The 13,307-nt window shown below is 41.7% G+C and overlaps 1 protein-coding gene across 1 annotated transcript; it reads right to left on the bottom strand.

Annotated features, from left to right (window-relative positions):
- Positions 1-2,062: 2,062 nt before the first annotated feature.
- Positions 2,063-6,043, bottom strand: LOC110535865 (LIM domain transcription factor LMO4-B). The gene is made up of 5 exons (XM_090190412.1): positions 5,675-6,043; positions 4,206-4,439; positions 3,921-4,017; positions 3,467-3,626; positions 2,063-3,328 (listed from the first exon to the last, which is right to left on the bottom strand). Exons 2-4 carry the CDS (start codon positions 4,421-4,423, stop codon positions 3,474-3,476), a joined length of 468 nt encoding a protein of 155 aa, XP_090046538.1. The 5' UTR covers positions 4,424-4,439; positions 5,675-6,043; the 3' UTR covers positions 2,063-3,328; positions 3,467-3,473.
- Positions 6,044-13,307: the final 7,264 nt, after the last annotated feature.

Below are 13,307 nucleotides of genomic sequence, written 5' to 3'. Positions count from 1 at the left end.
AAAGCACCTTGCAATAGATTCAACTAGTGTCTGGAACTCTATTGGAGGGATGTGACACCATTCTTCCATGAGAAATTGTATTATTTAGAGTTTTGTTGATGGTGGTGGAAAACACTGTCTCAGGCACCTCTCCAGAATCTCCCATAAGTGTTCAATTGGCTTGAGATCTGGTGACTGAGACGGCCATGGCATATGGCCCTCAAACTCAACTCTGGACCTCGAAGCCAGTTCCAGTGCTTTTTTTAATTGTTCGCCTCTAATCAGGAACTGACTTAGACCTGGGACACACCAGGTGGTTGTAATACATTATCAGGTAGAACAGAAAACCAGCAGGTTCCGGACCTTATAGGGTAAGAGTTGAATAACCCTGGAATATCGTTTACATCGTTTTCTTGCTCATCAAACCATTCAATGACCACTCGTGCCCTGTGGATGGGGGCATTGTCATCCTATGGGGGCATAGCCATGGTAACCAAAATAATGCCATGCCCAGCATTTCTATACATGACCCTAAGCGTGATGGGATGTTAATTGCTTAATTAACTCAGGAACCACACTTGTGTGAAAGCACCTGCTTTCAATATACTTTGTATCCCTCATTTACTCAAGTGTTTCCATTATTTTGGCAGTTACCTGTATGTTTGTGTCGGCGAACACATAGACATAACCTCAGCTTGCATGCCTGTCTATCAACACAGACCCCCTTTCAGTACAGTCTCTGGCTCTGTTCCTGACAGTGACCACATGCACATACCTCTCTAACATACTGTACACTCGCTGGAACAGATCTAACATCACACTGCTTGAGCCCAGAGGATTTCAATGAAGGGCTGTCTGTCTCTCTTAATTCCAGTTTATTGTCAGATTGCTCCAAACCCTCTCGTTGGCTTCTCAAACGATCGTGAGACAGAGATGATCTGCCTGCCAGTCCTGCTGGCACAGAGACAATGGATCATCATCATGACACAGAGACTTCATCTTGGATCTGTATCAGAGTGGCTGGGCAGAAGGACACCACTCAGACTCTCTCTTCCTCGAAAAAAAAAATATACTGTCTCATTTCTGTCTCTTCACACAACGTGAAGCGTAGAAGCTAAGGCAATTACACTCATTTGCATGTGTTAATATGATTAATTAGTGAGTATAAACACTTTCTTATGACAGAAACTACATAGTGAGCCATACACCTGCAAAGTCTCTAATAAAAGACAACGCCTCATGGCAGAGAGGCTTTTTATGAGGCCTGCTAATTGGCATCTGAAAATGCTGGGCTAATTAGAGATATGCAGATGAGGCCTGATTGGTTTGAATGCAAAGTGTAACTTGTGGTGCGGTGGGATTCAGATTCTGCAGAGGTTTTATTTTCTCACTATATAGATATGAAGATAATTGTAATTGTGATAATTTGCATACGTTAATGAATTTGCGTGATGCTTTTCAATCAAACGTGGAATAAATAATTGATGCAGGATCAGCCCCTACCATGACAAGTGGGACTTCTGAAATAGCTAACCACATTAAGGTGTCATTTCTATGGCTGTCATGCTCCTAGCAAAGGTGTGAAAGTACAGAGCTCATTTAAAGCACAGCAGATGCTATCGACTGCTTCACCGTAAGCTTGGGTTTTCTTAAAGCCTTAAAGGAAAACTCCACCCAAAAACTCACTTTTGTTGTTCGTTTCATTAGTCCATTGTTGACATAGTGCCAACATGTTATGTTTGTCAGCACTAAAGCTTTCAAGATATGTAACTTTCAGAATACAGAAATCATTCCAAAACGCTGCATCATATGATGCTAAATGCATCATATTTGGATGATTTCTGTATTTTGAAAGTCACACATCTTGAAAACTTGACAAGCAAACAAAACTTTGGGACTATGTCAACAATAGACTAATGAAACAAACAACAAAAGTGAGTTTTTGGGTGGAGTTTTCCTTTAATTCCTCAAGTCTACAAACCTATGTCTGACTATATATGCTACATGTACAGTTTTACATTACAAGGAAGTGCAAGCAGCTTAACAAATGCAGAGCCAAACAGAGAACAAAGACCAGAAAAGGGGGATTGGAAAAGCTTTGGCTTGTGTCTTTTAATTGCAAAATGGTAAACAGTAAAAGTATCAGATTGTTGTCATGATTTTTTTTTACATGCTGGCTGGATGCAAAGGAGCCCCTCCCTTTAATTAGGCTGGCTCCCAGATGAGTCTTTATTAAAGTCAGCCACGGGATATGGCCAAAGTTCAGCCTCCCAGGAGCTGCAGCAGGCAGCAAGCACAGCAGCACAGATACACCACTCATGTTTAATTGCTTCTGTAAACGGTCAGGGCTCTAGCCCTCTAATTCCATTCCTCAGGGTAATCAGGCATGTTTTCACCATACAGGGCTGGAGGGAGCAATGCAGGAACAGTCGGGGAGGAAATGTAACACCAACCGGGTGGTAGCCTACCATATAATACCACGAGACTCATGTCATGTAACCAACCAACTGCACATAGACTTCAATTACTTCAGTTCACCTCGTTACAGTAAAATGTTTTAATAGCAATTTTTTTTCTCCATTTGATAATGTCACATATTGAACAGGCATCCAAAATTAAATTGAATGCAACATTTATTAAGGAAATAGAACTCTACTGGGAAACACACAATAACATTATAAAAAAAAGAATGTATATTTATCTTCTTCCTTCACTTCAGCCAGATTCATATGATGGTCTAAACATCACTGAGTAACAGATGACAGGCCATTGAGAGGGATTGTGAGCTCATCATCTAAGTGATGGGATATCCCTGACAATAATAACCACAGCAATGCCACTGTTAGTGATAGCGTTTTAGTTGTGTCCACGAGAAAGCTTATTTTTGTCTACTTTAATCTTACTATAGATCCTAGACAGGGTCCAGACTATTACCTTACTCATTGCAAGATTTGTCCAAAAGCACCAAAGTTCTGGATATGCACACAGTTGGGTGTCCTTCACATACAACACGTAGCCTCAGTCCTGAAATAGTTGATGTGGTCCATATTGTCTTTGATGGACAGACCAGCACTGCACCACACACACGACTCACCGCCACTGTGTATCTGTACACTCTCTCAAGCATGGATATACACAACACATCTGAAATAGATACTGCAAGCAAAAAGAACCTCCTGGTCAAAGAGACAGGGTGGTGGTTGGTGATGAGGGTCCACAACAACAGTATCGGGAGCAGGGTGTGCAGGGATGGGCGGTCCTCTGGTGACAAGGGAAGCATGAAGGGAAGCATGAAGGGAAGCATGAAGGGGATGAAGGCACAGCGCACCGCTCTAGGCACTCAGCTCACCTACAGACAAGAGCAGGAGGGAATAGAACGTAAGTTACTAGACATACAGCACGTCTGTAGGTCTCCTTTCATGATGGTAGTGTGTGTGAAATACGTATGAAAGTGTGAAAGGCCTCATGGTCCTGGTCCCTCTTTCACCTTCTGGTCAGGCAACACAGGGTTGCTCTGCAGTGGGGGGCAGGTGGCTGCTGAGCAGTGCACCCCCTGGCCGGTCGTGCTCACAGAAGATGGTGCCGTTGACATAGTGGAAGCGGTCGCCTGGCACCAGTCGGTTTCTACAGGTGGCACATGTGAAACACTAGGGACAAAAGACACACACAGGAGTTAGAATCCTCATCCCAAATGTGCCACTCAAGTCCAGGCCTAATCTCTCGTGAACAGACTACGCAAGATTTTAGTTCTGGGTTAACCAAGGTTAGTCCATGCCTAACTAGCGTCATAAGCAAATGCTAACTCTAACATCAGGTACAAGGTAACTTTAGGTCAGTGTATAACACTTATTTCAATGGGTTTCACACAAACAACTGTTACACATTCACTGATGACGATATACACTAACAACAGTGAGACCTTAACTGCCAAGGGGTCTTACCTTGAGATGATACACATTACCCTGTGCCCTCATCACCATCTCATTAGCCGGGATGGACTGGCCACAGGTGCTGCATGCCCCACTGTGTCCGAACAACCTGCAGACACAAAGCAGAGCCAGATCAGTCTCAGTGCCCTAGCCTGGGAGATAAAGTCTACATCCTCCCCTTCCTGTTATGTCCTCTCCCCAGAGCCAGATCAGTCTCAGTGCCCTAGCCTGGGAGATAAAGTCTACATCCTCCCCTTCCTGTTATGTCCTCTCCCCAGAGCCCAATTAGGACCTCACCTGATATAGTCGCTCCTACACAGGATCATGCCTCCTTTACTGTAGCAGGTGGTGCCAATGTCGCCCAGGTGTGCGTGGCAGCAGGAGCAATTGAGGCAGCGTGTGTGCCAGTAGCGCTCCATGGAGAAGAGCAGGAAGCGGTCAGCGATCTTTCCCCCGCATCCAGCACACGACCTGGGGGGTGACGCCACACCACTGCCCACCTGACTGTTCACCATGCTGGGCCCTCAGGAGCTCTTGTTAAATAAAAACAATGTTGACACTTCAGCTACATGGGAAAGGTACTGTAGCATGCCGTTACAATGACCTCATTGACAACGTCTCCCTCATCCACTATGGTTTTCATTTTGTCTATGGTTTTGTTAACAACTTCATTACACTGTTCATCCGCAGTTGTCTAAGACAGGGCTTGAAGTGTTCAAAACAAACAGTGTGCAGCCACACAACAACCAATATGATGCATAGCCTAATGCCTCACTCAACCTATCAAAAACTGATCTGACAGCAGTGAGCCTCAAAACAACTACTACTGGAAGGGGTCAGGTTATCCAAAGTCCTAACAGGTGACCACTATCGCAAGCATGTATGGGCAACATGAAGAATTTGAACTAAGTACAGTGTTTAGTCAACACGCTCATGTTTCACTACTGTACACCTTCAGACAAAGGAATACCCCACATCCTTACTTTCTGTATGTTCGCTGGTTCAAGAACATGTAGGAATCTTTTACAGGACATGCCAGGTAAGCTGTAAATGTAGGTTTTAATGATGATGCCCATATTAGTTGTTGAGTGCAGTTTTTTAAAATTCCAAATACCAAGCAATACCAAGGCATGCCTAGAAAGTGTTCATTTGCCTCCGTCACAACTCCCCAAAAACATTGGAGGTCCACAAATAATCTGTTCACTGATTGAACAAAATAGGTTAAATTATACTAAAAACAATAATATAACATTTATAACACGTTTTATGACAATCCAGGAAAATAACACCCATTTAACCTGTCATTTTAAAGGTGTCACAATGAAAAAAATAATTCAGTGTGATAATGTAGTCTAAGCATCCAGGTTTCTGCAAATAAAATTCAAGTTTAGTTTATTCAAGTTGGGTGAAATATTTGGGGAAAACAACTGTGATTTATATTCCACAAGACAAGGGAGCGTTATATATTCATACAGAACACTTTCCTATGAGTAAGGTCCTGGTTCCCGAATAGTATCATTTTTTTTATAGAGGAAATCATACAGTGAAACACAAAAGAGTGAATGATGCCCTTGCATGAAAACAGAATAGCAGTCTTAAAACAGGAGGCTCTTGGTTGAACTTCGAACCAGCATGCAACAGAGAATCAAGATGCGGTAAAGATAGCCTGTATGTAATACAAATTCACATGAACATTACGGTTAGCTCTGTTTTGGTCATGAAAAATAGGCTAATTTGCACACCACGGCGAACAGAGAGATGCTCACCTTGATGTGCGTTCCAGATAATTCAGACGTGAAGAAGTTCAGTTGTAAAAAAATGATAATAATACAAATAAATCCAATGGATGACAGCGGATAGTCTTTCAACAATAGCTAATCCAGACTGTGACAATCTAGCGCTTCTCTGATATCCATATCAAACAAATAAGGCGAAACATTTGCGAAACTGGTTATTTAACACGAATTGAAGCAATGTCAAAAAGGAAAAAGCGCACGTTGTCAAATATACAATTTGATACAATGTAACTAAATTGGTTTTAAAGAGATGGCATAAACCATGTTTTTTTTCATCAATTAGATTTATCATCCGACTCTCAACTATGACTAGCGTCTTTGACAGCTACACTATTTACTGAATTGCACAAGCGGGTAGGCTATTTAATTCGCTTTATGGTGACGTTTTGAACATGCAGTGTGCGCAGCCAGTCAGCTGTCAGGGGTGGGGTTACTGTCAAAATGATGTATGTGTTTGTAGCTGCCCATTGTACATTCCTATTCTCATTAGATTGAACTAAACTATAACTGTTTTCAGATATGACAATCCTTTCCACAATTCATATGTGCAATTAAAACGCACATGCTGTCATGGACCACTTCCGCTTTCATGCATGATTTAGTCTATTCAGAATCATACAAATTAGATATTTAATAGACATTTGCATTTACTGTTAATTAAGAAAAGTTAGGGGAGGATGTGGCAATACATTTATTTGAATATAGACTAAAATGGTTTAGGCTAAATTATGTATACCATAAATGAAGAATTGGGGGTTGGGGGTGAACAATAATGCCTGGAAAATATAATTTTTTTCCAAATAAGACTGAATCTTAGTATTATAAGAGTAGTAGTACACAGTGGTTAAATGGAGCTGGAGCCAGGCTCCTGCACATTGGGTCTAAGGGAGAGCCCTAGTAGTAACCCTAACCCTAGCTTCATGTCCACATCCCGGCTCAACCCTAACCGTAGCCATAACCCGAACCGTGACCATAAACATAACCTAGGGGCAGTGTTACAGCTGTTTCAGTTAACTTTTGCTTCGAGTTCTATTCAGAATAAAACTGCATTTATGAATTTAAGTATATTTCTGCACTGCTTCCTAAGTGCCAGTAGAGGACAGTGTTCTCTTGTGCTGTAGGCCTACTGTCTCCTCATCACTGGGCACTGAACAGCTATAAATATATATATATACATACATATTGTACCAGTCAAAAGTTTGGACCCGCCTACTCATTCTAGGGGTTTTCTTTATTTTTACTATTTTCTACATTGTAGAGTAATAGTGAAGACATCAAAACTATGAAATAACATATATGGAATCATGTAGTGACAAAACAAGTGTTAAACAAATCAAAATATATTTTAGATTCTTCAAAGTAGCCACCCCTTATCTTGATGACAGCTTTGCACACTCTTGGCATTCTCTCAAGGAGCCTCACCTGGAATGCTTTTCCAACATTCTTGAAGGAGTTTCCACATATGCTGAGCACTTGTTGGCTGCTTTTCCCTTCACTCTGCGGTCCAACTCATCCCAAACCATCTCAATTGGGTTGAGGTCGGGTGATTGTGGAGGCCATGTCATCTGATGCTGCACTCCATCACTCTCCTTCTTGGTCAAATAGCCCTTAAACAGCTTGGAGGTGTGTTGGGTCATTGTCCTGTTGAAAAACAAGTTATAGTCCCACTAAGCGCAAATCAGATGGGATGGTGTATCGCTGCAGAATGCTGTGGTAGCAATGCTGGTTGTGTGCCTTGAATTCTAAATAAATCACTGACAATGTTACCAGCAAAGCACCATTACACCTCCTCCTCCAAGCGTCACGGTGAGAACCATACATGCAGAGATCATCCGTTGACCTACTCTTTGTCTCACAAAGACACGCCTGTTGAAACCAAAAATGTCAGACCAAAGGACAAATTTCCACCGGTCTAATGTCCATTGCTCATGTTTCTTGGCCCAAGCAAGTCTCTTCTTCTTCTTGGTGTCATTTAGACGTGGTTTCTTTGCAGCAATTAGACCGTGAAGCCCTGAATCACGCAGTCTCCTCTGAACAGTTGATCTTGAGATGTGTCTGTTACTTGAACTCTGTGAAGCATTTATTTGGGCCGCAATTTCTGAGGCTAGTAGCTATGGGTCTTCCTTTCCTGTGGCGGTCCTCATAAGAGCCAGTTTCATCATAGCGCTTGATGATTTTTGCGATTGCACTTGAAGAAACTTTCAAAGTTCTTGACATTTTCCAGATTGACTGACCTTCATGTCTTAAAGTAATGATGGACTGTCATTTCTCTTTGCTATTTGAGCTGTTCTTGCAATAATATGGACTTGGTCTTTTACCAAATAGGGCTGTCTTCTGTATACCACCCTACCTTGTCACAACACAACTGATAGGTTCAAACGCATTAAGAAGGAAATAAATTACACAAATTAACTTTTAACAAGGCACACCTGTCAATTGAAATGCATTCCAGGTGGTTACCTCGTGAAGCTGGTTGAGAGAATGCCAAGTGTGTGCAAAGCTGTCATCAATGCAAAGTGTGGCTACATTGAAGAATCTCAAATATAAAATATATTTTGATTTGTTTAAAAAAATGTTGGTTACTACATGATTCCAAATGTGCTATTTAATAGTTTTGATGTCTTCAGTCTTATTCTACAATGTAGAAAATAGTAAAAAGAAAGAAAAACCCTTGAATAAGTAGACGTGTCCAAACTTTTCACTGGTATGGCATCTCAAATTATTAAATGTTTTTATTTTTTACAAAGGATAACTCAAAGTAAGTTTATTTACATGTGAATATATACACCACACAAATGATATGTGTTTTAGAAGTTAACCTTTCAATAAAATGGTATCTAATGGTCGTATGCTAATTGCTAACCGCTAATGTTAGCTAGCTGTTCATGGGTTTTTGTTACATGCAATACACAGGCATCTTCTATAATGTGGTTGTACAATTAGCACTGTATAAATAGTGTGAATGAGATGTACTGTTGTTGCCCGTACAATGCACGCGTGTCATAGCTACATACACATCTAGTGAGACAAGGTCGTGTTTACACCAGTGGAGGCTCCTCAGGGGAAGAAGGGGACAACCATCCTCCTCAGTGAATTTCATTTTTTTTTTTAAATAGTGAAACATTTCAAAAGTTATCATTTTTAGATAAAACTATACAACATATATTCACGTCACCAAATAATTGATTAAAATACATTGTTTTGCAATGAAGGTCTACATTAGCCTCAACAGCACTCTAGGGTAGCACCATGGTGTAGCCATAGGACCTCTAGCTTCCGTCCTCCTCTGTGTACATTTTCTTTATCGCAAAACCTAGGAGGCTCATGGATCTCACCCCCTTCCATAGACTTACACAGTAATTAGGAATTTTGACAACTTCTGGAGGAAATCCTCCAAACTATCAGAGCTCTTGCAGCATGAACTGACATGCTGTCCCCCCAATCAAATGATCAGAGAATTAGTCTAGTACAGAAATAAAAAGCTACAGCTAGCTAGCACTGCAATGCATAAAATGTGGTGAGTAGGGGACTCAAAGAGAAAAACAATAGCTGAACAGTTTTGAACAAATTAATTTCTTCAAAAATGGAAGAGGAGCAAGAGAGAGAGAGAGAGAGAGAGGTAGCTATATTTTTTGACTTTCAGCTAGCTAGTTTAGCCTACTCAAACACGTGGCTGAAACTGAGGGATGCTATGTTAGCTAGCTGACTATTACTGTCCAACACCGGAGCTCTTCCAAGGCAAGGCAAGATTTTGGTTTTACTCATTTATTGCTAATATGGTGACAACAATGTAGTCTGTGTGTAGAGGTTATGAATTGAAGGTTTGGCTTGGAAATGTTTGTTTTTTTGCCTGTTCACAGGCAGCTGATGTGTTGTGCATTGAAGTCCACAAGAAAAGGGAAAAAGTGAGAAGAGCATGTAGATACGAGAAGGAATACAACGAGCTGTTTGTATGTGGCTATGAAAGTGAACTTTTTTCGTGTGATCAGGGGTGTATTGATTCCACCGATTCTGTTGAAAAAAAAATGTTTCTTTAAATGGAAGCAAACAGAGCGAAACGGGGATAAACATACCTGAATTTGTCCAATAGCAACTCGCAACTGTGTGCAAGGTGGTATTGAATGTGTCAGTCTGTCTGTCACACATCTTTCTTTTGACCTGTGTGCACCTACATTGTAAACTTTAATTTATAGGCTAGGTTGTAGCAACAACAAAAAAACACATGAGTATCATGTAATAGCCTAAACCTATCTCTGTTACATTGAACTGGGTGAATGGAATATAAATGACACTATGCTGTAATAGAAATAAGGCCGCCCTCATTAAAAAAAATAATCGTCCTCCCTCATCTTAAACGGCACCGACCGCCACTGGTTTATACAGGAGACAGAGTGAAACTCTCAGATGCCCTTTTTTTACATACAATAGCAATGTTCTGCGCCGGTGTCCTGGCCACCAAAACAACATACATTTAACCTTGTGCTTATATCCATTGCAGGTTCTTGTGCCAGATGAGTAGAATGAAAGCAGACATTGAATTCCACCCACCTGGTCTAAAGTGGCTGCTATATCCCCTGTAGTTCCATTAATCACCAATTGCTGTACTTTATTGAAACACTAATTGCCTCTGTATCAGAACTGCCAAGACTGTTCTACAGAAAATAGCAGTAATCATGAGCTAGGTACACATTTTGGTTTCCTACTCTAGTCCATATGCCTGTAACTCTGTGCACTGCCAGTACCACATGCATTGTGGCATATCTCGTTGATTATAATGACTTTTGGGTAGATGTTTGTGTTACATCCAGTGTACGGAGCCAAAGGCATGTGGAGCCAATTTCAACAAGGTAGATGGAATTCAACTAGTGTTTTCACAATAGTCTAATAATACCAATCATCTCAGTAATTTCAAAAAATATCAAACATTGTTTGGGGGATCTACCATCAAGGTCAGAGTGATATACAGTGGGGAGAACAAGTATTTGATACACTGCTGATTTTGCAGGTTTTCCTACTTACAAAGCATGTAGAGGTCTGTAAATTTTATCATAGGTACACTTCAACTGTGAGAGACGGAATATAAAACAAAAATCCAGAAAATCACATTGTATGATTTTTAAGTAATTAATTTGCATTTTATTGCATGACATAAGTATTTGATCACCTACCAACCAGTAAGAATTCCGGCTCTCACAGACCTGTTAGTTTTTCTTTAAGAAGCCCTCCTGTTCTCCACTCATTACCTGTATTAACTGCACCTGTTTGAACTCGTTACCTTGTATAAAAGACACCTGTCCACACACTCAATCAAACAGACTCCAACCTCTCCACAATGGCCAAGACCAGAGAGCTGTGTAAGGACATCAGGGCTAAAATTGTAGACCTGCACAAGGCTGGGATGGGCTACAGGACAATAGGCAAGCAGCTTGGTGAGAAGGCAACAACTGTTGGCGCAATTATTAGAAAACGGAAGGAGTTCAAGATGACTGTCAATCACCCTTGGTCTGGGGCTCCATTGAAAATCTCACCTCGTGGGGCATCAATGATCATGAGGAAGGTGAGGGATCAGCCCAGAACTACACGGCAGGACCTGGTCAATGACACAAAGAGAGCTGGGACCACAGTCTCAACGAAAACCATTAGTAACACACTACGCCGTCATGGATTAAAATCCTGCAGCGCACGCAAGGTCCCCCTGCTCAAGCCAGCGCATGTCCAGGCCCGTCTGAAGTTTGCCAAGGACCATCTGGATGATCCAGAGGAAGAATGCGAGAAGGTGAGGTGGTCTGATGAGACAAAAATAGAGCTTTTTGGTCTAAACTCCACTCGCAGTGTTTGGAGGAAGAAGAAGGATGAGTACAACCCCAAGAACACCATCCCAACCGTGAAACATGGAGGTGGAAACGTCATTCTTTGGGGATGCTTTTCTGCAAAGGGGATAGGACAACTGCACCGTATTGAGGGGAGGATGGATGGGGCCATGTATCGCGAGATCTTGGCCAACAACCTCCTTCCCTCATTAAGAGCATTGAAGATGGGTCGTGGCTGGGTCTTCCAGCATGACAACGACCCGAAACACACAGCCAGGGCAACTAAGGAGTGGCTCCGTAAGAAGCATCTCAAGGTCCTGGAGTGGCCTAGCCATTCTCCAGACCTGAACCCAATAGAAAATCTTTGGAGGGAGCTGAAAGTCCGTATGGCCCAGCGACAGCCCCGAAACCTGAAAGATCTGGAGAAGGTCTGTATGGAGGAGTGGGCCAAAATCCCTGCTGCAGTGTGTGCAAACCTGGTCAAGAACTACAAGAAACGTATGATCTCTGTAATTGCAAACAAAGGTTTCTGTACCAAATATTAAGTTCTGCTTTTCTGATGTATCGAATACTTATGTCATGCAAGAAAATGCAAATGAATTACTTAAAAATCATACAATGGGATTTTCTGGATTTTTGTTTCAGATTCCGTCTCTCACAGTTGAAGTGTACCTATGATAAAAATTACAGACCTCTACATGCTTTGTAAGTAGGAAAACCTGCAAAATCGGCAGTGTTTCAAATACTTGTTCTCCCCACAGTATGTTAAAGGTTGGAATTCACCTTTAATCTCTCAATCTGAGGTTGCTGGGGCTTTAAAGTAATGCTCAGACTTGAATTGTATGAATGTGCATGACTTGATGCATTTGTTTACTGTGTTCTATTGTTTTGCACAGTTGAAAGTGCTTACAGAGGATGATAGAGACATTGGAGAGAAGTTGATGTGGACCTGATGAGGAGGATAGCCTGCAAAGCAGCAAATCGGTGTGGTTTGTCAAGCCACCTTACTTCCGGAGTGAGGTGTACTGCCCTTTGTCAAAAACTACAGTGCCGCTTAGAAAGGGAACCAAGATACTTGGCGAGCCACACCACACGGATCATGTCTGGGGAGATTTCGTCAAGGCAACCTAGATGTAACGGACCCCTCAACTCTTAACACTATAGGCCAACTCTCCCAAGGTCAAGCTGTGCTCTATTCTTTTGAAAACACTTGTGTTTTGAATAAGCTCATTCCTATTCCCCCATCTGGTGCTTACCTGTTTCCATCTGGTGCCTACCTGTTTCCATCTGGTGCCACCTGGTGCCTACCTGTTTCCATCTGGTGCCATCTGGTGCCTACCTGTTTCCATCTGGTGCCATCTGGTGCTTACCTGTTTCCATATGGTGCCTACCTGTTTCCATCTGGTGCTTACGTGTCCCAGGTCGAGCTTATGGGGTTTACTTTAGTTTCAGGCCCTGCTTAGCCTAAATGCAGATACTATTACCTGCTTTCTCCTGGTCTACTGAAATGAATTATCATCCTTCAAGAAGTGATTAAGGGGATTTGTGATTAAGTGGAACAACATGTTCAGCGATAGTATAGCAATGTCGTGAGGTGCTGGAAAAACCTTGACAGTGGTGCTCAAATGTTATTTCTGAAAAGGTGTAGGAACCCTGATGTGTGATAATAAAATATAATTAAATAGTGCATTCATTCATATTCCACTGTGATTCATTCATACAATAATGAATTGTGTTTTAATATACCAGTGACAACCACAAAGGCAAGCTATCAATGACTAACATTCAGTGGG

The sequence above is a fragment of the Oncorhynchus mykiss genome, chromosome 11, assembly GCF_057628025.1.
Source record: "Oncorhynchus mykiss isolate SJ-2025 chromosome 11, ASM5762802v1, whole genome shotgun sequence".
Lineage (NCBI taxonomy): Eukaryota > Metazoa > Chordata > Actinopteri > Salmoniformes > Salmonidae > Oncorhynchus > Oncorhynchus mykiss.
This window is presented reverse-complemented; position numbering and strand designations above follow the sequence as displayed.

Bases quoted from the DNA above. Each gene is read 5' to 3' on its own strand.
- LOC110535865 (XM_090190412.1), bottom strand. From the start codon at position 4,423: ATGGTGAACAGTCAGGTGGGCAGTGGTGTGGCGTCACCCCCCAGGTCG. The intron at 4,018-4,205 runs GTGAGGTCCTAA...TTGTGTCTGCAG, and splicing joins TGTAGGAGCGACTATATCAG to GTTGTTCGGACACAGTGGGG. The intron at 3,627-3,920 runs GTAAGACCCCTT...TTTTGTCCCTAG, and splicing joins GTAATGTGTATCATCTCAAG to TGTTTCACATGTGCCACCTG.